The 25425-nt window shown below is 42.8% G+C and overlaps 1 protein-coding gene across 2 annotated transcripts in view; it reads left to right on the forward strand.

Annotated features, from left to right (window-relative positions):
- Positions 1 to 25425, forward strand: part of RNF216 (ring finger protein 216) — a 120740-nt gene that overhangs the window by 80569 nt on the left and 14746 nt on the right. For both annotated transcript variants that reach the window (XM_073361904.1, XM_073361905.1), the window contains 2 exons: positions 13444 to 13541; positions 16533 to 16755. In XM_073361904.1, coding sequence (XP_073218005.1) covers positions 13444 to 13541; positions 16533 to 16755 — 321 coding nt within the window. The remainder of the gene's footprint in view (positions 1 to 13443; positions 13542 to 16532; positions 16756 to 25425) is intronic.

The following is a 25425-nucleotide window of genomic DNA, read 5'->3' on the forward strand; positions in this document are numbered from 1 at the left end:
GGTTTCACTCAAGGACTACTGAACAGGTGATGCTCACCTAGGTAACTAGCAGCAGATAGTGTTAATTAAAGCAGAGGGTAACTCTCAATTTAGGAGAACCTTTGATGTGATTTGTCTCTTCCTAACCCAAAAAACCCTGTAGCCCCTGTTACTTGCTTCAGATCGTATTTCATTAATTCAGTGCAGTTGTAGGTTGGCAAGCTGTTTAAATCACTAGATGTTTAAGGTTTCAGAGTAGCAGCCGTGTTAGTCTGTATCCGCAAAAAGAAAAGGAGGACTTCTGGCAGACTAACAAATTTATTTGAGCATAAGCTTTCGTGAGCTACAGCTCACTTCTCACTGTGAAACCTGTTGGCAGCTATTGTGTTACAGGTATGATTCAGCCTTTCTAAACCTTAATGAAAGGTAAAATTAGTCCATTTGGTATGTCACTTGCTATTGTGCTCCCCATGTGGTTCATGAGCTGTCCCTGCCTCATACAACTACTGACCTAAACAAAAAACAGGTCACTATTTCTCCCTCATTGGGGGAAAGTAAGGAGGCAAAATGTAATGGTTCATTATGGGCTCCCATCCACTCTTTTCCCTCAATGGGTAATTGCAACACCGTTCATTCTTATAGTAGAGTCAAACTAGCTGAACTTTTCATACTTCTGTCACCTGAACAAATGAAACAAAACATTCAACATGAAAATAGTGTGTAAATTCAATACATTTTAGGCACCATGGACTTAATTCCTTCAGCCAGTTACTATTTGATTTTTGATTATTTTTTATTTTAATTTCTCAGCCTTGCTTAATAATAAAAAGACATTTTAACACCTTTATTTCCTCACTTTTGACTGTTGAATGTCCCAAAAGCTGTCAGTATCTGATGGTGGAAACCTCCTATCTTCATGAATGCTGATAAGCGATCAGTAGTAGTGGTCTCGCCCAAGTGCTGGGAAAACATTTTGAAAATAATTCACAATAGCAGTTACACATCCTTTATCAGTGATTTAATGAGTCTGTCGTGCTACATTCTCTGTTTTGCTATTCCCCTTAAATCTTTGTAGTTGAGTGGTACCTTTGTTATAAAGACATCTCGAAAACTTACTGGAATTGGCAAAGGTGCACACAGTCTGTAAGCTAGGAAGCAAACTATTCCTATGGTGTTGAGGAGGACTGGGTTGTCAAAATAGCATCCCAATAGGCTTGTTGCATTTATCCACTTGACTGTCAGTCCTGTTCATGCATTTTTGCTGCCTTACTTTCCCCAGTTATGATATCCTACGCCTTATGTCTTCCTGAATGTAAATACCTACCACCTGTGGGCTTGCTGCCTGACTAATCCTGGAGACTAGACCACACAAGGGATGTCAACTGAGATACTAAAACCAGCCAGTTGGTATTTTGAGCGCAGCCCTGACTTGACTCCTCCCTTACCTGCAAGCTGAAAACTATTAAAGCACATGCTGCTTGAAGTGCATTTAAAAAAAAAAGTCTTCACGAGAAACATCACAATTTTTTGAGGTCCTGTGCCTCAGCTTGAATTGTAACCTATCAAACAGTTGACAAATGCAAAGGGTTTTTCACAGGAAAACACTGGAAAGGGCTGGCTGAAGCATCGCACTGGCGTGCTATAGTGAGGATTTAAACAAAAGTTTTGCTGTTACATAAGTTTCTAGTGTGTGCTTTCCTAACCCATAATAAATAATACACAACTTGGCATGACTGGCGGCCTCTGATGAAGAGGCTTTGGACTAGAATAGCTGCAGGACAACTTTATTCCCCCAGCAATCATTTCACATCTTTGTGTGTAACCCATTCTATTTCTATTTGAGAAAAGATTATTAAAATTAGGTGTGATGGTGTCTGGGGCTCCATTGTGCTGGTTACTGTGAAAACAGTCCCTGCCCCCAAGGGACTTATACTCTAAATAGGTATCTTCTTATTATACTTGGAGGTAAGATGCTCTTATCTAAAATAGGCTTTACCAGGCTAGAATGTCCCTGCAGGCTGGAAGTTGGAGCTCTTTGCAAGCCAAAGACCACTTTTAAGTGGTAAAGTATAAATTGACTGTTGTGCTTGGATGCTTAGCCCAGTGCTAGGAGAATGCTGAAAATGTGAATTGAAGTTGGGGCTGCGTGCATCCGTGTCCATCCCTGCTGTTGCAAGAGGAATTTGGGGCTGGTAAATGTTTGACACAGGAAGAATGAGTAAATCCTAACATGATTTCTGATTGTAATAAACTTCCTGATACTGGTGCCAAATGAGTAAAGCAGTTCTCAATCTGCAATGATGTCAAAACAAGCACCAGTCCTTGCAACAGTAAAAATCTCCATGTCTCTCTCTCTCTCTGACCAATTTTTGGAAGATGCTGGCTATTTTCCCCATTCCCTGAGAAGACAAGAGGTCTTCAGATCCCTTCTGCTGCATGAACCAAAGCTCTTAACCCTGAACTACCTTAAAATAAGTGGTATAATTTTAAAATGTTCTGGTTTGTTTCCTTGCTGTGGTTGGGCATTACCTGAAATTACTACTGCCACTTAGAAATTACTGCTACCTTCTCAAACGAATTTTCTGGAGTCTAGGTGTTCTGGTTTATTTGGGGGTTTCTAATGAAAGGCGGAAGAACATTAACACAGGAAGCAGTCCTTACACCAGTAACAATATAAACGATCTATCAGTGAGCATAATGAAAGCTCTTTGGGGCTACTGCTCAGCAAAGGGGACGGGGGAAGCGTTTGGGGTTTTTGTTTTTGTTTTTTTTTAGCAGTGGAATGTGTTGCAACAAAAAGGAAACACTTTTTCTATGGATTTCACAATACTGTAAAAGGCATTGCAGATTTCTCTTCCTGTCTAACTTATGTTGAGATGAGCCCTTCCCCACCATATTGATGCTGAGACTGTACTAATCATAGGATGGGATGAAGTGTGAAATACATGTGGTCTTTTTCCTTTCTCTTTTTACTCTTAACTGGCTTGTGGCAAATCACAGTTGGACCATTTTATTCCAGAATGAGTTTCCACGCACAGACATGCTCTGAAACCGTTGAAGGTATTAATTAAAACTGATTTAACCACTCTGGGGCAAGATGGTGTGTAGACAAGCCCTTATTAGGCAGGATATTGTCATGCTAACATGTCTCACTAGTGTTTAGCTTCTACACCTTCACTGCAGAGTGACTTTGATCGGTTAGCCTAGCTCGGGAGTATGTCGACTCTGCAAAGTCCTCGCTGGTGGTGTATTCCTGTGTGTATGTGTGTCACTAGGACATCTGCAGTAAGCTGAGCCACTCTGATTCTTTCATGGTGATTTCTGGGAGAGTTTGTCTTCCTGTGCATACTGGAGGAATTGTGGGAAGGCAGAGGAGAACGACTGGCACTCAAACGCCTGCCTAGCCTGTGTCCTCACTGCTAATAGGGCAGGTTACCTGCCTGAATGTAAACCTCACTCAGGCTTGAATTATACCTCCAGCAGGCCAGCTAGCCCAGGTTGAAGGCACCACCAAACTTGGGTGAGAGGTTTTTGTTTGTGAATGGGAGGACGGTTGGGGCAACACCTGAGAGAGAGCCTGGGTTAACTGTGATGAAAACAGACCCTAAAAGTATGCACCACCCTGCTTCGAGAGCTGAGGAATTTGTGTTAAAGTGGGGCTGGAGATTCCTACATTTGTGTATTTTTCCTGGGAGGTAGGGGTGATTTCTCTACTGCTTCAAAGCTTTTAAGTCTATAGGGATTTACGTCCTCTCTGTTGCTGGCTGGAAAATACCATTATTTGTTCGCTTGGTACTGCTCGTTCAATCAGAATGATAGTGTGTACACCTGACAGAACTAATACATCATGTAAGTTACTAAATGCGCTCTCCCATCTCCTACTTCATATTTTGCCAAAGAGTCTGACTGGAATCCTGAAATCTCCACCTTCCCTCTCGTTCTGGGAGTGACTTTTTTTAACCATCTCTCTGCTTTTTCCACCAAAATAGCTGTCTGTGCTCTAAGCCTGCTCCCTCCAATTCCAAAGACCTATGTCTCTCAAAGCTGCAACGTTAAAATAACAAAGTGTTGTTAGAGCTTAAAAGTGGAATGAGTGCCTTTACTCCCCACCTTTACACCTTTACTCCCCAAATGAACTTTGCACTGCCTACATGTCTGGAGAGGCTGTCTTCTCTCCCCTGATGAAAGGATAGAATGTTGCATGGTCTCTTCCAAACCTCTTCATGTATTAACACAATGGATAGCACTCTGTTCTGTGAGGAAAAATTCTGTGTGCGTGTGCTTATATTAAAACCCAGGGACTAACCTCCCCTTCATAATACTCCATTTCTTGATGGTTTTGATTTTCTTGAATCTTTCTAGTGCAGCACTGTTTCCACCTGGGAACATCTCACCAGGCACCTACTGTAGGACATTGGTTTTAGATTTACAGATACATTTCTTATTGTTCTTCCATGTTAGTAAATGAGTTACAGATGACTCACCTTCATGTTAAGGTGAAATTTTTGAGGCTGAGGTTGGCCCTTCACAGAGCTGCTAAGAGTTTTATAAGTCTGCCATAAATATTTCATTTGCAAAATCCATCAATAATTAACCAAACACACATCTTGTGTTATCTATCCGTAATTAAGTGGTTCTCAAAGAAAAGTCTGGTTAGTTGCACTCTGCCCTGTGGCTAGCAGTAAAGTTTACCATATATAATGGCAAAGGAGCTCTTTTATCAATATAGCTTATTACAGCCATGCAGTGCCTGCCCCAAATGAAATATGCTACACTGGATAAAGCATAGTTTTGCTGGTACAACTGCATCAAGACTACGGGCTTTTGCTTGCAAAGCTGTCAGGGATCACACTTCATCACTGCTTTGCTGGCAAAAGTTTGTAATGCAGCCCTGGCCTGTGTCTAAACTTTTACTTTACCCAGGGCTTCTGATTTTCAGCTCTGACCCTTTTGTTAACCACAAATCACCAAATCAGTTACCATCAAAGTTGTCACTTTGCAGAGAACATTTGGAAGGGTATGCCAACCTGAAACTCCCGTCTTGTTTCGAGAAATGAGTTAAAGTATTTCCTAGGTGTATTATGTGAACCTGAGTGTTCCTGAGACTATTGTTACTTTAAAGTCCTTTTCCTGTGTATATGGTTCTCTTCCCTGTTGCTGTGTGAAAGACTTGTGGGAGCAGGAGAACTGACTAGAGAAGGGAAAGAGAAAAATAATTATGCAAAATGTGGTCAAAAAGTGCAAATTAAACCAACTTGGGGTTTGGAGGGAAAGAACCGAAATGAACTCCACCAATCTCTTTCAATTAGAGTAACTAGAGGTATTGATTGTAGGGGAAAAGATGGTGGTGCACACAGCATTGATGTAAATAGCTGTTGTCCCTTTAATGTAACTTTCAGTGTATGTTACAGCCTTCTAGTGGAACCTTTGCTGTAAGGCTGCATCATTTTTGTTTTACACTTTTCTATACCACAGTGCAATCTGGATGTGACCACTTAAGGGACGGATGCCAACTTGTTGCATGGTAGAGTTGCCCTTCAAATAAAAGTGAAACAGAATTGTACTTCGTACCTTTTGGAAGCAATTTCAGTGTGGTCTCAAAGTCTCTGAAGCTACTTCAGTGTGGTCTATAATGGCGAGCTCTGTTGATTTCACTGTATTTTTCCCGCAATGTCATGTCTACTGTTACTTGGTATGTCTGGAGCAGGAGATGATCTAGAGCTCAAGCTATTGGAAGTGGCATCTGCCTTCATAAAACTATTGCATGTAGGATTTAAGTGGATACCACTGAGAGGCCCACTCTGTTAAATGGAATAAGGTAATCAGTCCTCAGCGTTTAGTGTAGCTGTGGGAGGGCTGGGCCGTGAGGGCTTTGAACTAGCCTGCTTGTGTTTAATTATTTACTTTGGCTGGGAAGATTGTACCCATTATCTTGTACCAACTTAGCAAATCTAAAAACTGTGGTCAACTGCATGTGTGACTCTGGTAGCAAATGACTGAACTTGATACGACTTCCTGCCCCAGCAAAGAGCTAAATGGCTCCACGTATGCTAATTTAAATCTTATCGTCAGCATGAGGTCACAGGCTATATTTAACCTGCCTATATAAAGCTAACTGAATGGCACAGTTTCTGACTGCCTGAGAGTGCAGGTTGAAGCAGGTTGGTCCCTGGAGGCCTTTGAAAAGCTCACAAAGAGAGAGGCCTTTCTCACTATGTATAAGCAGAACAACTTCCTGAGCAAATTGGAAGTAGCTTTTTTTTTCTCCCCCCAGTGCTTATTAGCTCAACGGAGTAGGGCTGACTGTAGAATTAGATTGTGTTACTTTGGAGAGAAAAGCTGGTCCGAACTGAAAAGTTTGTTGTTCAGCTCTTCATCTAGTTAGGGGGAAAGGACAAGATTCTGATGTAATGAAGATTGCTGCGTCTGATGCAAATAGTTCTAATCCCATTTAGTGTTCACATCTCCATGTCTGCAGCCTTAGATTCCCATTTCTCCTGTCTTCGTCTATCAAACTCAGTTCAGAAATTGCATTGAAATACAACTTTAAATAAATCACAAAACATTTCAAATGGTGAAATCTTTTAGGCTGGCAAGCAGCCAGGTTAAACCAGTGTTCTTTTCTACAAGTTTTTGTGTCTTAGATTCTAAATACAGACCCTCCACTTCTCAGTACAGTAAGTATGCAGTAGATTGATGGCCCACTCTGATAAAGCTAATGCAATTTCCAGACTTGGCTAACAGTACCTCAGTACTGTTGGCTGACAGTGTTTTTTTTGCATGGAACTGCTGACATTCTTGCTGCATAGGTCTGACTGCTGCAATCAAATGACCATTAGCCTAGTCTTTCTGAATCAGACCTCCGAAAAACATTGTTTTCTCTGAAACACATTTCTGGAATTTCTGATCAAAAGAATGCAATTGATTATTGCAGAGTACTCCAGCAGGTTACCAGTAACTTGGTAGCTCACCTCTAAAACCTAACCTGGTCACGTAGGATGGGAATTCACTAGACTGCTTTCTACAGCAGTTCAAATTATGAGTGGCTAGCTGAGGGGGATCCAATAGTTTTCTAATAGTGATCCACGGCCCATATCCTAGACATGTGGAGTACACTTTATCAGTCACTTTTGCTAGAAGGAAGGTTAAATTTCACCTTTCTGATTTCTTGATGATTGGTTGAGTTAAATTTCTTATATGGGAGGAAGAAGGCCATACAAGCCTTTTTACCAACATTAAATATAGGGCTTGTCGAAAAACAGAAAAGCCATTTCACAAAAAAGTTTGAAGCTATTAATTTTGCAAGGCGTTAAAAGAGAACAGTTTCCCCCCTTTTCTCTTCTCCTCTTTGCCACTGAGTGCAGTAAAACTAACAATGGCCAGGGTGGCACGCTTGCATTTTTCTTTTTCTTTTCTGCTGTAACATATCCAGTATTTGAAAAGATAGAGTTGTAAGGTTGCTTTTGTTTCCTCCTGCCACTTTAACTTTTCAAAACAACCTTGATTTTTGGAAAAGTTAAATTAGCAAAAGAAAACTGAAAGTGTGAGTGATGCCAGGTCACCCCCAGGCATCATTCAGTCTGTTGCATTGATAAAATGTCAACACTTTCAGTTCTGATGAACAAGCAACTTTGAAAAAACAGCTCTTCACTAGAACTTTTTGTTTAAAAATCAATTTTTCATCAAACATGCAAACAAAGTTTGACTAGCTCTAATTTACAGTATGAAATTAAACAAACCTCTCTTCACCCATGTTTTAACTTTCAATCATTTGCACAACATAAACTTGCGTAGGTAATAATCTTGCTTAGCATAATCTTGAAAGCCAGCCCAAGCTGGTTCAGGATTCCTGTCAGCACCATACACTCCTAAAGAAACCTAGCTATGCTAAAAAGAGTGGAGGCTTCCCTCTTCCTAGGCTTCACAGCTGTTGACAACATGTTTGATCCTTTTAGCACCTAGGTTCTGTTTTGTCGCATGGCAACAAGTACTGCCAGTCAAGTGTTCTTGTTAAAAAGACAAGCAGCTGTGATTACAGTGCTGGGTCTCTAGGGGGCAGCATTAACTGTGAAACAGATGAAACTTTCAGGAGGCAAATACAAAGCAAATTATCAGGGGAAGGAAGAAAACAGGCTTCATTTTAATCCTTCCAGCTAGTAATTATATTTGAACATTGCCCCCTTTGTGTACACAGGGTGTTATGTGCATTCTGCCATACTGCGTGTATACAGTGCATTTGGTGTTGGCACCTGCTGCCAGTGTTACGCGTCTCCTGTATCTGAATCAACAGTGTTAATCCTCTTCTGGACTAAATAGTGGATGTAGCAATCCACCCTAGGAAGAGGCTGTTTCCGTATTGGCAAGTCTGGATGCCCAGAATGCTATTGCCAAGTTTCCATGCAACGCACAGATAAGTACATATCCTTGTACATCTCTGCTGCTCGGATATCCGTTTCTCTAGCTAAACTGGATTTTAGTTCAGGTTCTTTAACTTGACTGTTCTAGCTCTACTTGAGAGACCCTAGAAACGGTCCCAAATGCTGAGTGTTGTGGGTTTGTCTACATACAGAGGTTACACCCCATTTAATTATTTTATAATGAGTTTAGCTAATCCAGTGCAATTTTGTCTGGACATTTTTAATATCCGTTTAAAACTAGTGATCTGTGTCTCGCTTGCACTTCTCAATTCACTGCTTTAAAAATCATACCCTTCATTCAATGAGTGAGTTCAGCTTTGTGTAGACCAGCCTTAAAATGCTACTCTGAGAGCGCTCTGGTCATCACTGCCTGTAAATAAAACTCTCAAAATCCAATCACCATTCAGGATGCATGAGGCAGCAGAGATTCTGTCCCCGGAGCACTCAATACATTCAAAATCCAGTTTACCTTTACCCCAATTCTGTACTCTGTTTACTGCCGATAATCTAACCCTCTTCGATGTAAGGGCCACACAGGAGTAGCTGCTAGGGTATCCCAAGCTGTCCTTCACATTTTTTGGGAAACGTGGCGGACTCCCAGAGCAGCAGCATTAAGACGTCATTGAATAGCCACAGTACAGCACTTGAATTAACCAGCATACAGAGAGCTACGGCAAGTTACAGGGCCCCTCTTACAATTGCCACTGAGAGTGGGAGGGTGGTGATGACAGACTAGTGATGGAGTCTGCAGTTGATTTCTTCTGCATTTTGCTTGATCAGTAAGTGGCCTTGTGTAAATTCTTATGCAGTGAGAGGGAGCAAGCATGCAGGAATGCTGTGGGCTGTGAGTCAGCCATCTCGGTCTTTGTCTTCTTACATTTCACTCCATGCACCATTTGTCTGGCCTCAATCTGACAGTCAGTGTTGATCAGATAATGACAGTGTGAACAACACTGGCTAGCCAAGCAGGGATGGAGGCTGATTGGTAGAAGTGTTGAATTTTTAGCTTTGCCTGATCATCTAGAAATTGGATCTTGAAGAGCTTTTTGTGTGGGTTGCGGGAAGGGGTAAGCAGGCTAATTTTATCACTGCTGTTTTGTTTAAATGCATTCTAAACAAACTTTACAGCCCAAGGCCTTGTCCACAGTGCCACTTTACAGTGCTGCAACTTTCTCGCTCAGGGGTGTGGAAACCCGCCCCCCCCAGCGCAGCAAGTTACAGTGCTGTAAAGCCCAGTGTAAACAGTGCCCCAGCGCTGGGAGCTCCCCTCCTGGAGGTGGAGTACCAGGAGTGCTGGGAGAGTTCTCGCTCCCTCGCACTTCAAAGCACTCCAGGGACAGCGCTTTGAAGTTTGAGTGTAGCCCTGCCCTAAGTGTTCATTCTGGCACAAGTGTTGAGCCATTTAGAGGGCTACAATTAGACTTTTGCATCTGCAGCATCTTGGAGTAACTGGCAAGGGATTGTCTGTTTTTGATCTCTCTGCTGAATGCTAACGTGCTCTCCTTACCTCTGGCCCCAAATATGGAGAGCTGTGTAACCATTTCTCTGCTCCTGGAAACAAAGGATCATCCTGAGCCCCAACATGTTTGCTCTAATCACCGCAGCTTCCTGTCAGCCTGCAGGAAACGGGAGCCACTACCTTCAATAGATGTACAGTGAAAGAATTACATTACGTGATTGAATGGTTCTCCAGCACATCCTCCTTTCTCTTCTCCTTGCTCAATGTTTTAGTGAATTGTCCCACCCTACATGGCAAGCTTGGGCAGATGCAACCAAGTAATCAGTACTTAATGTCCCGCTTATCCATAGTCATTTTGGAACTGTTCAGTAACGCAATGGCCTTTGAGAGGACAGTGTGTTTATTGGCTAATTTAGGCAAGCTGATTGTTACACTGAAAGCTCGGTGCTGTTAACACAGAGAGCCTAAACTGCTAAAATAGCAGGTGAATGGATGAGTTAAAGGAATGCAGAAAACCAGGTAAAATAAATACAAAACAAAAATAAACTTACTATATTGGAAACATAATGCTAAATTAACTTTCCCAGGTTAGGCTCCAGGATGAACAGAACAGTAAGTAGGCAGCATTTTCCTCTGGCCTAGGAGTCAGGAAACTGGGTTCTGTTCCTGGTGTGACACTGGGCAAGTCACATTGCCTCTGTTTTATCCTCACACTTTTTGCCCTTATCCTTTTAAAGTGTAAGCGGTTTGGGGCAGAGGGTAGGGTGACCAGATGTCCTGATTTTATAGGGACAGTCCTGATTTTGGGGCCTTTCTTATATAGGCTCCGATTTTTCACGTTTGCTCTCTGGTCACCCTAGCAGGGGGTGTCTTTTCGTGTGTTTGTACATTGGGCCGCACAGATTAGGCAATCTTGGTTTGGACGTGTAGGTGCTGTTGTAATACAAATAAATAATTCAGACTGGCTGTAACATTCAGCCTGAGTGCTGCATATAAGAAAACAGACATAGTAAAGAAATGCACTTTCTCTTTATGAAACAGGGCTGCTTTGTAAAGCAAAAAAGGCTTCTTAATAATGGGCTAGACTTTATCACTGTTCAAACTGAGCAATGATCAGAGACCTATGGTTACTTAGTATTAAAGCTAAGATTTTATCACAGATATTTTTAGTAAAAGTCATGGACAGGTCATGGGCAATAAAGAAAAATTCATGGAGGCCTGTGACCTGTACCTGACTTTTACTAAAAAAATATCCGTGACACAGTGGGGAGCTGCAGGGCAGCTGCAGAGACTGACTGGGAGCTCTGGGGCCCCACCACCACTCATGGGAGCTCAGAGCTCCAGGGATCCCCCTCCACCCGTGGCTCTGAACTGCGGGGTACTTGCCACCGGGGGAAACCAGGAGCTGCAGGATACCCCGGCCACCCACAGTGTCTCGGAGCTGGGGGAGCCCCCTCAGCTTCTGGCTGCCGTGGGGGGCAAGAGGGACTGAAGTCAGGGAGGTCTTTGGAAGTCATGGATTCCGTGACAAAATTGTAGCCTTAATACATGTAAAATGCTCAATAGCTGAGATAGTTAATTCAATTCATATAATGGAGCTCAAAGCAAAATCCCCAGGCCTCTGATCTTGGCAAAACACCATGAGGCTATTAGGTAGCCCATCAGGCCAGATTCATAGTGGTAGAAACAATATGGAATGCTTGCAAAAGCTATGCAAAGTATCTCTGGGGGAGAACTCATTAGAATTCCATTTCAGCTGCACTTAACCTACCTTTTGTATTGGCTAACAGCTCACTTGTGCAAATATTGATTGTGAAGGACTCCAGAAGTATATAAGGCAATAATTGCCATTTCTTTAGGCATGGTGGAGGCTAAAGGGAGAAACTGGACACATTTTAACTCCCTTTACTGGGTGTGCAGCATCATCTCTCACTCCTCAGTTGTGGAGGAACAAGTCCTCCTGGGAGCAGAAGATGAGAATTCTATTTGGAAGTATATTGAAGATGCTGTGGTCTAAGGGAGACAGAAACAGCAGAAGGTTCCTAACGGTTCACCAGCACCTGAACCATGGCCCTGTCCTCCCACACCATCCCTTCTCTCTGAGGCCCTGTCCTCTGTTTGCTCCTCTCTACCCCCCAACCCCTCATTGCTCATCCTTATGGCTGGTAAAAAGTGTGGTGACCATGGTCCCCTGGCCCCTCCCCATTCCAGTGCCCCTGAAGGGAGATGGGGGGGTTAGGTATGTACAGTGTTTGAGGCAAGGATGGGAGCAATATTAGCAAAACACCAATGTTGAGAAACAAGTGGAATGATTTGGCATGAGACTGAGTCGTACCTGATTCTTCAGAAAAGTATTATCTATAATATAGCGAGACCCCTGGAGTTGTTAAACAATCAGTAATAATTGAATCCTAATTGGAAAGACATGGGGTGTCAAGAGGAAATGGGTTGTATTTTGAGTCGCAGTGGACTTGAATATCTTCTCTTAAAGTTCCCAGCTACTGCTTCTACCCCATATATGGAAACTGTGGTAATTTATCAGGTTAGTCAGCCAGGAAATGAGCATAGAGAGAGAGAGAAAAAAAAATATTTTATATGTAACTGTTTGCTGATCAAAGGATGCTAATGGCTCACTTTTCATCCCTCAAATAGAAATATATTAGTTAGTGTCAAAATTCCTTCACCTTACCCTGTTTTGACATCTTTTGTGATCCTGCATGAGAGAGAATCTACAGGGAAGAGGATGGGTTTATTCCAAACTTCTGGTTAAATTTTTCACTTCTGCTCTGGTTAAGGATTCGTAATAATTGGCTCAGATACCTTCTCAGTTCTCCAATTGTCCGCCCACATGCTGCCTTTAAGCATCAGGCCACTGGTGTATTTAAAGTTTTCGGCTCTCTTAATTTTGTGAGGACTTGCTAAGCAGGACCTCGATTTGCTTTGTGGGCAGGGTGACAGGGAGATTCCAGTGCACCTGAGAAGTGGTGATAGGCTTTTCATTATTACCATGCTATGGAAACCCTCCATTTCTAATTATGAGCATCCTCTAAAGTTGGGGAGGGTTAGCACCATTTTGGAGTTCCCCTCACATTGACTAAGACAGCTGCAGTTAGCACCACATGTACATCTTAGTCCCTCAAAACTTCTCCTTGGCTTCACCTGTTAAAAACGGCAGGTGGCCACTCACCCCAAAACTTGTTCAGCTAGGAGTTCCTGGCCACGTCTTACATAGCTAGTGGTGACGGCTTCATACCTAGAGCCCATTGTTAAGCGATTATTGTAACAGCAGAAATCTTCCAAATTCCTGTTGCACGTCCCCGTCGTTGGGAGTCTCTAGCTGAGTGCTGATGGTTTGCCAAACTCGGCTGCTGCTGGTGAATCTCTACTCTATGTTCAAAAAGAAAAGGAGGACTTGTGGCACCTTAGAGACTAACAAATATATTTGAGCATAAGCATACTGTATGTTGTAGGCCTGATATTTCAGCACAGATCTACGCGGTTTGGGGAACACCTCACAAGTTGTAGCTTTGCTATTCGATGACGTGTCTGGGGTTGTCTCTTCCCATTAACACATGTTGTTCTCCTCAGGAAACCTGTAGGAAGTGCCAGGGGCTATGGAAGGAGCACATGAATCTAACCTGTGAACAGCTGGCTGAGAAGGATGACATAAAATATAGAACGTCTATGTAAGTAACTTCCTGACTCTGGAAAAACTGGAAACTTATTCCAGTTTCTAATGTGGGTTAGGCAAGAAACCATCTGTGTCGCTAAATTCAGTAATAAGTATTGTGTGTAGGAATACATAAAGAAAGCCCTTGTTTGTGTATTAATAAGGCCCTTGACTTTGTGTGGGTATAATTACATTCCACTGAGAGGGTTCTGGGGACATGAAAAATGAACAGGTACCCGGCTTCCGTGATAGAATATCCATGAATGATTTTCAGCAATGTAGTCCACGAGGTAAATCAAGATGATGGGAGTTTCTATACCAGAACACTGTTGATTCATTTAATCTGGCATCTTGCAGCAGTTAGTACCTGTTCATTCAGAGGAAATACTTAATACTGCATCTGGCTGGTTATGTTGTGTCATACACACAGAGGAGGGGTGCACAGAGACACTGAATAATCCTTAGTTTGTCACCAGGTCACTCATTAATGTTCAGTGCTAATTTAAACTGATAATGCAGTGCTGTTTGCCCAGGTGTCACACAAAACTCTCTCCCCTCTGGCTTCCTCTTCTGCATAAATGAAGATGTGGACGTACATTTACACACACACCTATTTTACATGCTATTACAAGCTAGGGATTATTTTGTGAAGATTTTTTCAGATCTTCATTTGAAACGCAGATGCTGAAATGTAAGGAGTTTCATAAAATCTCTTTTGTGTCTGAACTTTCTCCATACAGTAGCAACAGCCAAAATATTCTGGCATCTCTGTCATTGGAGATTTTTCAGGAGCAGGTTAGACAAACACCTGTCAGGGATGGTCTAGATAATACGTACTCCTGCCTTGAGTGCAGAGGACTGGACTAGATGACCTCTTGAGGGCCCTTCCAGTCCTGTGATGCTCATTGTAGAAAGGAAGTGGGGGTTGCGATACCAAACTGCTGGTCTGGCATACTGGAAATAAAATAGTCTGCTGCTGTTAATTTGGTGTGTCTTCTCTTGGGTGTATCCCAGTCTCTAGTAATATTGTATTTTGTCATCTCTGATCTGGTATTTACTGTGCTTGGGGCAGGCAGAAATTGAGTTTCAATACTAGAATCGAACTGTGGAGGTTTTAGCATTGAGAGTTCAAGTGAAGCATCTCCATTCATCCCTTGGTACATAAATTTTCAGCAAAATATTAACTTTCATGGACATCATTCAGTATCTTTCTGCCACTCCTTTCCCAGTAGAAAAGGGGAAGTAGGAGTATTGTGACTGTCATGTCCCAAATAAGAAGGGAAAACATAGCTTTAAATCCTTTAACAGAGTTTTGCCTTCGGTAGTTGTCCAGAGGAGATTTCACATGTGAAGACAATAAAGCTTCCTGTTGAATATAAGGAAAAGGAAGCACAGCTGGAGTTCAGGCCTAGCTTCCTGCCTTGTTCGGAGTTTCCAAAAATGTACAAACAGCATCCTGTTAAGAGGACGAGGGAGGAGCAGCAATCAGAGCAGATTCAGTTCCATGGACTGCTTTTTCTGTTTCTTCCTAATACAGATCCAAGTATCTGGATGAAATTCAGAGAGGTTGTGGATACTAGTTCATTAGCCACTAAACTATAAAATTTACGCTAGGTCTGAAGTTGATGTTCATTGAATTGTGAGAAATTAATGATGCTGGCGAGAGCAAGGTATATTATGGGCTGTTGCTGTAAAGCCTGTCTCCACACTGCTCTGTGAGCGCACCTCAGTACAACATAGCCTCTGCTGATGAGTTCCAGACTGCTTTGATCAGGCTGATTGTGTGCTGAACTTGTGTCCACATCACAAGTCCACTAGGATAACTAGATTGAGACACACATGCCCACTCACCCACTCGCCCCATGGAAATGTGTTCCATACACAGCGTGTTCCATACACAGCCTAGCCAGCAGAGGCAAAGGAATCCATCTCTTTCAATTTCAGTGCAGCACCTCCACTCAGCTACCGTGACAGTTTCTACAGTCTCCAACCTACTGGTTTGGACTTTGCTAGCCTCTCTTTCTCCTAGGTGGCAAGTTCAAGGGTTTAGCCTGGCCTAAAGCTCAGTAAGATGGATCTCATAATCAGAAATAGATTTCTCAGCCCTTGTGGTGACAGGAACTAATTGCCAAGACTTTTCCTTCCAAGTCCCACACTAAGATAATATAGTTAATGGAGCCTTTCCAGTGGATTATACCCCAAGAATTATAATCCTAGAATTATGTCCATTGTCCGCAAGCCGTCTCCCAGAGGGATGGGTTGTGCAGTGCCATTGTTAGAACTAAACACTTCCAGATAATGTTCTGGATTCCAGCTTGTATTCCATGCTATAATAAAACCTATGTGCATATCTTTGAACAGTAACATCTAGAAAGTCTGTGTGGGAATGGGGGCAGACTTGAGGGATAAAATGCCCATTTTCCATAGGAAAGACTTGATTTTTCTTTAATTTCTGGTGAATAAAAAAAGTAATGTCAAAAAAATCTCATGCCTAGCCGACTAAAAATTGAAAAATATGTTCATGGCAACTTGGTAACCAAAGCAACAGCCAGACACAAGAGCTGTAGTTCGTGAATGACATTACACAGTTTGCTTTCCCTGCACCTTTATCTCCTTGACTATATTTCTGTGCAGCCCAAGTCAAGAATCATGTGCCCTTTGACTTTGGTTTGAAATTCTTTCCAAGCCAGAGCTTAGCCCTGCTGCATTTTGGCTCACTTGGAAACCAGATTTAAGCCTGTAGAATGTGACCAGTGATTAAATTCCTTTCACTCAATTTGTTTTCTACTCATCAAGGGTCGACTCCAAATGGAGTTCAGCCCAGACCTCCTTGGAACAACACAAGGCTTTAGAGACGAAGTAGGGAGAAACAGGACTGTCTAAGAAGTGAGGGGGAAATTAGGAAAAGTGCTATTGAGAGAGGTGGGTTCTCGTTACTCACGCTGAGAATAGGCAAAGCAAACATAGCAATTCCGACTTCTTCCCTTTTACCCCTCTTATGTTGCAGAGAAGAAAAAATGACTGCAGCCCGAATTAGAAAATGCCATAAGTGTGGGACTGGCCTAATTAAATCTGAGGGTTGCAACCGCATGTCCTGTCGTTGTGGTGCCCAAATGTGCTACCTCTGCCGAGCCTCCATTAATGGGTATGACCACTTCTGCCAACACCCTCGATCACCAGGGGCCCCTTGCCAGGATTGTGCAAAATGCTCTCTCTGGACTGACCCCACGGTAAGTGATTAACAAATCATGGAATATTGCAATCACTGTTGAGTGTTAATGCCTTGTGTTAGGAGCTCTCCACTGTATGAGCTCTGTTTACAGATCAGCATAGGTGCAGGTTTAAGACAGCACAACAGTTTCCTTTCATCAGGGCCAGCCAAATTGCTTTGCTAAAGGACCCCAGCACTCCCTTTAACAAAGAAAAAACTGAAAGACTTCTTGTAAAGATGGTTCTCCAGTCGGGAATGCTAAGAAAAATGATCATGGCATCTGGGTAGCGGGACAGGCATGCAGCAAGAAGGAGTGAGAAGTATATGTAGTAGTTAGAGCAGAGGATGGGAGTTTGGATTCCAGGGATTTATTCCCAGTTCTGTGTCCGACTCATTGTTTGTTTGACTTTTGGGGAAATCATTTGTTCTCTGTGCTTGATTACCAATCAGATGTGGGTATTGTGACTCTGGGTGGGGATGGATGAATGAATGTTTGTTTGTAAAGTGCCTGAAAGTCAAAGGTACAAAGTTACTGGTATAATGTATCAGTTATGTCCCCTCTTGCTGCTTTTGGCAGTGCTTAGACTGAGAAGGACTGAAGCGTAGCTTTAACCTGTGGAGAAGGCTGTAATAGGTATAATAATTAGGGAAGTCACGTTCCTGAAGATTTTCAGTTGTACAAAGCCAGAAAATGGGATGGGGGCAGAAGAAGGGAGTTGAGAGCTTCCTGCTACCAGGAAGCAGCCTTCAAACAGCAAAGCTGCAAGCTGGTTTTCCCCAGTACTTGCTTGAGCTTGACTGGTTCAGACTCTTCACCCTTGAAGGAGTAGCCACACTAGGTGCACAGTGGGTTACCAGAGCTTCACTGGTTCATCTTTACGCAGGGAATGCATGCACCTCTTTGACTTCCTTACTCTGTGAACTGCCCTGAGTTGCTGCCATCCTTTAGGTGAACACTAGACTGGCATCCCCACAGTCCCTCCCCTCGCCCTGCAGGCTCTCAAGAGTTTCTAAAGAATTCTGAACCCAGCTAGGTTCAATCGCTGGTTTAAACTGCCATCCCCCCCAAGAGTTGCCTTTTCCCTGATTTCTCCCAGCACTGAATAGTTGTTGCCCAGAACAAAGCCAGACCGTGAGCTAACTACACCTTTTCCCCATGCCACAGCCAAAGTACTTCTGATGCCCATTCCTTCGGTGTCCAAACAGTCTAATTCCACTGTTCCGTTCCCCAGCGGGACCTGATTCCGCAAGTCAGGAACAGTAGCGCTTCCTCGTTCCAACAAGGCTGCTGATTGTATTCAGCAATGACATCTCTGCAGAGTTGGGGAGAACACGAGGGCATTCAAAAAGCTCATACTGTACTTAAAATAAAACAAAGACTATACTGTCATCTAGCCCTCTTCCTCTGGTTAATTAACCAATGTGGCAAAGCAAAATTTCCCACTCTCAGCTGGGAGGTGGCACTGCCAACTTCCTTGGATGAAAAAGCGTTGGCTAGCCGAGGAGCTGAAGCTGGCTGAGTTCTCTGTTCCGTGTGTACAGGGGTGCCATGAAACACGTGGGACAGTGTAGGCTTTTAAGCTGAAATTGTAAATGGATCTTTGGTGTATTAACTCTTTTTTTAAAAAAAAAAAGTTTCAAACAGAATAGGTGAAAGGGTTTAGGGCAGCTAATTCAGCCGTGCCCCAGCTCTGTTCTAGTATGGGGAGTTTGGTGGAGGGGAAAGAACAATACAGAGAAAGTAACCCAAGGTCAAGAAATGCAAGATGCAAAGTGAGTTGTGTATCTCATAAGGGGAAATCGAGAGAGGCAGAAGAACATCAGGAACCCTATCCGGCTTCTATCCTCTGTCTTGGTGGAGACATCATTTCAGTGAATTGGTACCCTGCTCAGCACTGTGCCCCCTTGCTCCATGTCTGGGCACCATTGTCATTTGTGTGTCCCTTTCACCCCTTTTCTGTGTAATCCTTTTTATTTTTTTTCTTTCCTTTCTAACCCTCTTTATTCCTTAATCAACAGAAGGCTCCATGCTGCTTGGTATGGAGTTGGGGTGTCCATGATTGGATCTGTAGGACTGGATCATGTGCCCTTGTTAGCAAACTTTGTGCTAAGGCTACAGAGAAGAAATGCTTGAGCCACTCAGCTGCTTCCTGAATCTGCAGCCCTGTACATGCGAGCAGCTCCTGCCTAGCTGTCAGTATTAGGGAGTGCTGCAATCATGAAATGGACGTGTGCATTCAAGTGTGGCTTTTATTAGAGGCAGGGCAGATCTAGAAGCAAGCTGCTTTCTCCACCTTCACTGCTCCTTTTTTGTCTATAAATGTACACCCTGGACTAGTTCAGCATCTCCCTTTCCCCCACTACTTAGGTTGGGGAAACAGAGTTACCACATTCTGGTTGTCTTATTAACAGAGCAAGAAATGGTAGCTATGGTGCAGGAGTCCACCTTGCTCATTTTTATTTCATGAATATGCATTTTAACTTGCTGTTACATTTTGGGATGATGGATAGCCTTGGTGAAGAATCCATTATGGAAGCGTTGGTAGAGACCCTATAGTTAAGACCAATTTCTGTTTTGCCCTTAGAGCCAGGCATGTAACCTCTGTTTTGCATGAAAAATACCATGTATCCTTCCCCAAACTTTGAACACTCACTCTGAGTCTAGAATGAGTCTTCTGAGACTATACAAATGAATCTGTTAATCAGTTTGTTAAAAATTAATTAAAAACTGAGTCCTTTAAAACATTTAGCATTTTCATTCTTTGTCCCAAATGATCTTACCAGAATAATGCAGGCACTTAAATCTTTCTATATAATACAACTAATTTAAATCTGGTCCATAGGCAATATTTTAAAAGATTAAGTTGTAACTAAGCTAAGTTATTAGTGATTGTATCTAATGGTTATGGTTATATAAGCTACAGACAAGCTCAGGCAACTACTAAGTGGGGCCATTGTGACATATGGGATAATTTAACCAATTATCACCTCTGCAGCTAATTTGCATTCAATAATTCTGTTGGTTGTCATGAGTTAAGGATATGAGGGAGACTGGACTCACATGCTGACAGCTCTCATTGGTAAACTGCTTGGCCCAGCTGTCACTTCAGATGTTCTGTGGCCACATGCTAGCTTGAAAGGCTTTCCATGACACTGCAGCCCCAATTCCATTGCACACTTAGGCAGTGCTGCTGGGGGAGTCCTTTAAAGCATAGAGACTTTGGGACTCTCGTTCCCTGTCCCCCGTCACACATTGCTGGTCTCACTAAGGCCACCTTCTAAGCCCATAAATCAGTTGCAGATTAAGGGTCAGATTTTACCAGTATGCTCAGCTGGTCTGTGCTGAACTGGTGATGCGACACAGCTGTAAACCCTAATGACTCAGGCAGTTTGACTGTTTTGGTGAACCAGTGAATCTGCCCTTAGAAGTTTAAAAATTTAAAAATATTTGTTTAATATTACCTGTCTTCAAATTATTGGAAATATTGCATGGTAGCCTTCATGTTGAGTTTCTTGTTTAGGGTTTATGACATTGTAAAACACTTAGGAAATTCCCAAACAAACTAAGTTAAGCTGAAGTTAAATTTGAGAGTATGCTTGAGTAACTTAAGGCAAAAATCATTCCACAGATGTTACAATTATCCCAAAATCAAGCATTGTAAACAGAGGAAATTCAGAGTTAAGCTTATACATAAAAGAACTCCAGACATGTTAAGGTAAGAAATGTACAATTAAGGCACTCAAACAACTTTAACTCTGCTCGTGGGGGTGGGCGTGACGACTCACTCTAGAAACCAGTTTAGTCTAATGTGGGACCACAAACTCTAAAATGCCTTAGTCATAATACTGTGGTTATTACATATAATCCACTCAGGCCCCTTAAAACTGAATGGTTGTTATTTTAATAACTCTGCATCTCTTTGTGACAAATCTGAGGAACTGTTGGAGGTTTTGGAACAAATTGATAAACCAAACAGTAGTAAGTCACCAGGACCAGATGGTATTCACCCAAGAGGTCTGAAGAAACTCAAATATGAAATTCCAGAACTACTAACTGTGGTATGTAACCTGTTGCTTAAATCAGCCTCTGTACCAGATGACTGGTGGATAGCTAATGTGATGCCAGTTTTTTCAAAAGGGCTGTAGAGGTGATCCTGGCAATTACAGACTGGTAAATCTGACTTCAGTGCCTGGCAAATTGTTTGAAACTGTAGTAAAGAACAGAATTATCAGACACATAGATGAACGTGGTATGTTGGGGAAGGGTCAACACGGCTTCTGTAAAAGGAAATCATGCCTCTCCAATCTATGAAAATTCTTGGAGGGTGTCTCTCAATGCACTGTCCACCTGTGGAACTTGTTGCAAGGAGATGTTAGGAAGGCTAAAAGTATAACTGGGTTCAAAAAAGAATTAGATAAGTTCATGGAGGATAGGTCCGTCCATGACTATTAGTCAAGATAGTCAGAGACACAACCCCATGTTCTGGGTATCCCTAAACACCTGACTGCTAGAAGCTGGGCCTGGATGATAGGGGGTGGATCACTTGATAAAGTGCCTTGTTCTGTTCACTCCTTCTGAAGCATCTGGCAGTGGTCACTGTCCGAAGACTGCATACTGGGCTAGATGGACCATGGATCTGATACACTATGGCTGTTACGTTCTTATGCCAATGTGTTCTCTAGCAGCACCTCCCTCTTCCTGCAGTACTGTGTCTCCCCTACCCCATTTATGACACAGAGCTGCCTTTATCCCCCTTTCCTGTTGCATGAAGGAACACACAAGAAATAGTCTGCGTCTGGTGCTCCTCAGGCTCTCCACAGCTGATCTGGGAATGATTTGAAACAAAACCTTTAATCCTGTGGCAGTCTCTTTCATGAAATCATTTCAAGTTTATTAATAACGGCTGTGGCCACACATACATGGAAAAAAGAGAGCATTAAACAGCCCAGAAAGGGAGGCCCTCGTGGATAAACCCATTCAGAGTTATTTTTCTAAAGCAAAAAAACTCAACCCAGAAACAATTAGTGGGTCTGTCCTTTCTCCTTTCGCATGAGGCTGGCAGACATTTTTCAGTGACGTTCGGTAATTAAAGATGGTACAAAAAACCCTGTAGATAAAACAGTATTTTGAAAAGCTTCATTGATAGCATAAAATAGATTCTATTTTGGGAGCTGCGGTTGGGATTTAGCCTCTGTCTGTGACTTGTGAATCTTTCCTTTCTCCTTTGACACTGCGGTTTCTCTTCCCTGGTGTTTTTGACTTCACTGTGTGCATGCACAATGCTGCTGAGGCAGTAGATGCGCCTCCTTAAAAGCATTGTCAGAATTTGCTTTCCATTTGTTGCAATGAAGAGGTACTTTCCCTAGCAACTGAACCCAGCTCTTTATTTAATCTCTCCACGAATCTGCCACGAGCGCTAAATCAGAGCCATCCTTTTCCTCCGTGCTTGGCATAATGCTTTGTGCATTCCTCTGAACTCAAAGGGGAAGCAGCTGAAAGGAAGAGCGGTCTTTCTCTAAGATGTAACCAGAGCCTTCCCTTGTTTTTGGAACCCCTCAAAGTAGAAAACCGGTCAGCTGACAGTCCAGCACTCTTCTTGGTTCTACTCTGTGTCACGACTTTCATTTGACTGGTAGAACTTGCTGAGACACTGTTTGCATACCCACGTACTGGATTCGGGGCCAGATCTAAGGGCTAGTCTATACTGGCAACATTAAAGCACTTTAATGTGGCTTGTGTAGTCGTGGCAGAGCGCTGGGAAAGAGCTCTCCCAGCGCTCTTAAAAAAACAAAACAAAAAACCACCTCCGCGAGAAGTGCGGCTCCCAGCACTGGTGCACTGTCTACACTGGAACTTTACAGCGCTGAAACGTGCAGTGCTCATGGGGGTGTTTTTTTCACACCCCTGAGCGAGAAAATTGCAGCAGGATAAAGTGCCAGTGTAAACAAGCCCTTAGTCTTGTGTTGCCATTTAAAATGCAGAATATTTTAATAGGTCTTGGGCAACTTTGTGATGTGGTGTCTGCGGTCATTGATGTAAATGAATCCCTGCAGGGCCTAATTGCTTTTCGCTTGGCACCTCCTTATACTTCATATATAAGAGACTTGTATATAAGGACCAAGATAAGCAAAGTCGTCTGCCCCCCCACCCCCCTGCGCTACCATCATCACAGAAATGGATCCTGTGCCTATGTGATCTTAATGTGTGAACCCTGCTTGGTGCTGTAGAGGAGGCTAAGAGAACCATAGATTTCCTACTGTTAACAAGCCAGAGGGGACCGGTACCAACTTGGTGTGATTAGCTTGAATTTGTGCAGCCGGTGAACAGACCGACTGGAATTATTGGCTGATGATTCTTTTTTTTTTTTCTCATTAAATCTGTTGGGATGCATAACACTGATAAACACTATAGATTGTGCTTGCTGCTTTACTTGGAGGCACATTGTGTAACATGGTTTTGTTGGCACCCAAGGATTAGTCCTTCCTAACCTCTTCCCTGGTCTTGCCTACTAGTCTGGTAAACTCTGCCAACACAGTAAGGGTGCATAATCTTAACCCTCTGGTTACTTTCTTGGAGAAAGGGAGGGTGCCTTGTCCTTGATTGTAAATAGTTTTTATCGTGTCTGGAAACATCGAGTTCATCTTTTGGCTTCACTTGCTTAACACTAGCAATTATAGGCTCACAAAAATTGCCAGATCAGATTAACGGTTCATATAGTTCAGTATCCTGTCTCAAACAATGGCCAGTACCAGATGCTGTAGAAGAAGCTGCAAGAGATGCTACAGTAAGCAGTTATGGAATGACTTGCCCAGAAGGAATTTCTCTTATTAATTCCCTTCAGTTAGAGGTTGATTTATGCCCAGAAGCAGGGGAGTTTATATCCTTTCTAGAACTCTAATTCTTTTAATCCTTCCAGTTAGAACTCTGGATGTTCTTGTTATCCATGTAGATGTCCAGTACTGTTTTCATGCCGCAAACTGTTGCTCTCAATTATTGTTGCAGTGAGTTCCACACAAGTCTGTAATGTGGAAAATTGTTTGATCATGTCTGCAAAATGATGCTCAGAAACTGCCTACTCCTCACAGAAGCCCTGTGTGACAGATTTACTGTATGTCTGGATATGTCTCCATCATTCTGCAAACTCCATTTTGTTTTATGAGCATCATTTTGATTCTAAAATGCACCATGCCTGCCTTTTTGCCTTTTTTTAACCTCCATGTTGGACTGGGTTATCCAGTAGATGTTATCAGGGTCTCTCTCTGTCCACTAGGAGACCAATCAGGAGTCATTACATTCAATGGATGGTCTTCCATTCAAATGGAAGCACCTTAAAACAGTCAGTTGGCTGCAGCCAAGGGGCACCAGTTTTCCCAGTGTGGACTTCACGTGGGCTGTAACAAAGCAACAAATCACCTGATAGTGAATTTGAAGCTCCTTGGAGAGGGGTGTCACCTGACAAGGGAGGGACTGGAACTTTTATAAAAGGGAGATGCTCTCAATTACAGGAACAAGAAGGCAAGACTTTCTGAGCAGTGAGGACACTGAAGGGAGAGATTGCAATGCATATTTTTTATTCTTCCATAGATGTATGTATCTCATGTGCTTAGTCTATGTAAAGAGTGTTTGATTGAGAAATTTCTTTGCAAAGTCTGTGCATGCATTTCTTTAATTGTCACAGTGTCTCTGAAGGATGAAATAGTAATTCGGAGGGTCTAGCCCTGGGGAGCATGCTGTTGCTACTGGAAAGGTTTGGGGATGACCTAGGCAATTGGACTGTGGAGTCCAATTTCCCAGGAAGGAGTGCTAGATAGAGGTTCTGCACCCCGAGAGTGTGCTTAGAGGCCTAGAGACAGTGTTGCTGCTTTATGGGGGATCCAAGGTTTGGATCTATCACAGCAGGCTGGTGAGCACAAAGGGAAGCTCATCCAGGATTGTAACCTCCTATGGCAAGTTTAGTGCCATACATCTTTCATGTGGCCGCCTTTTTTAATAGACCAGTATTGGGACCTGAATTGTTACTGCTTCATGCACGGCTTCTATCAATACTCGTTCTGAGTGCCAGTCAGTGTAGCTTATGTTTGCTGTTTCCGTGAAGTGCTGAAGTTCAAGTACAAGCAGAATGGCTAAATTTCCAACCCCGTGTTGTGCTGCGTACCTTACTAGTATTTATATCACTCCTTTTAAGAACTAAAGAGGACTGATAAATCTGTGTATAATCTACAAATGGGAAAAGGGGGGAAATCTACAGAATGCCTGCTGTCCCAGTAACAACAATAGATCTTTGGTCAATAAATGCCCAAAGGAAGTATGTCCACTGCAGAAGGAATCAGTAAACCACGCTGGAACATCACACCTGGAGCTGCACCGGAAGTCTTTTCAGAGCAAAGAGCAGCTGCAGGTGAAGCACTAGTGAAAACTGTTCTTGGGGTTTTTTGGGAGATAGGAGTTGGGGTGGGGGGAATAGCTTGGCCTACAGATGAGTTTACAGATGAGTTTGCCTACTTTATTCTGTTGATTATCAGGGGATCATGGAATAGCTTCTGCTGTAGGGGCATAGCAGTAACATGTGAGAGCATTCCTATTATAAGTGGTGATCATTTACAGCACTAGGATCTCTGGAGTAAGAATTGTTTTGTCAGATTTTAATTCTGACCTGTAACTGTGTACATATAACAGTCGGCGCTTTTG

The sequence above is a fragment of the Lepidochelys kempii genome, chromosome 10 (genome assembly GCF_965140265.1).
Source record: "Lepidochelys kempii isolate rLepKem1 chromosome 10, rLepKem1.hap2, whole genome shotgun sequence".
In the NCBI taxonomy this organism is placed as follows: Eukaryota; Metazoa; Chordata; order Testudines; family Cheloniidae; genus Lepidochelys; species Lepidochelys kempii.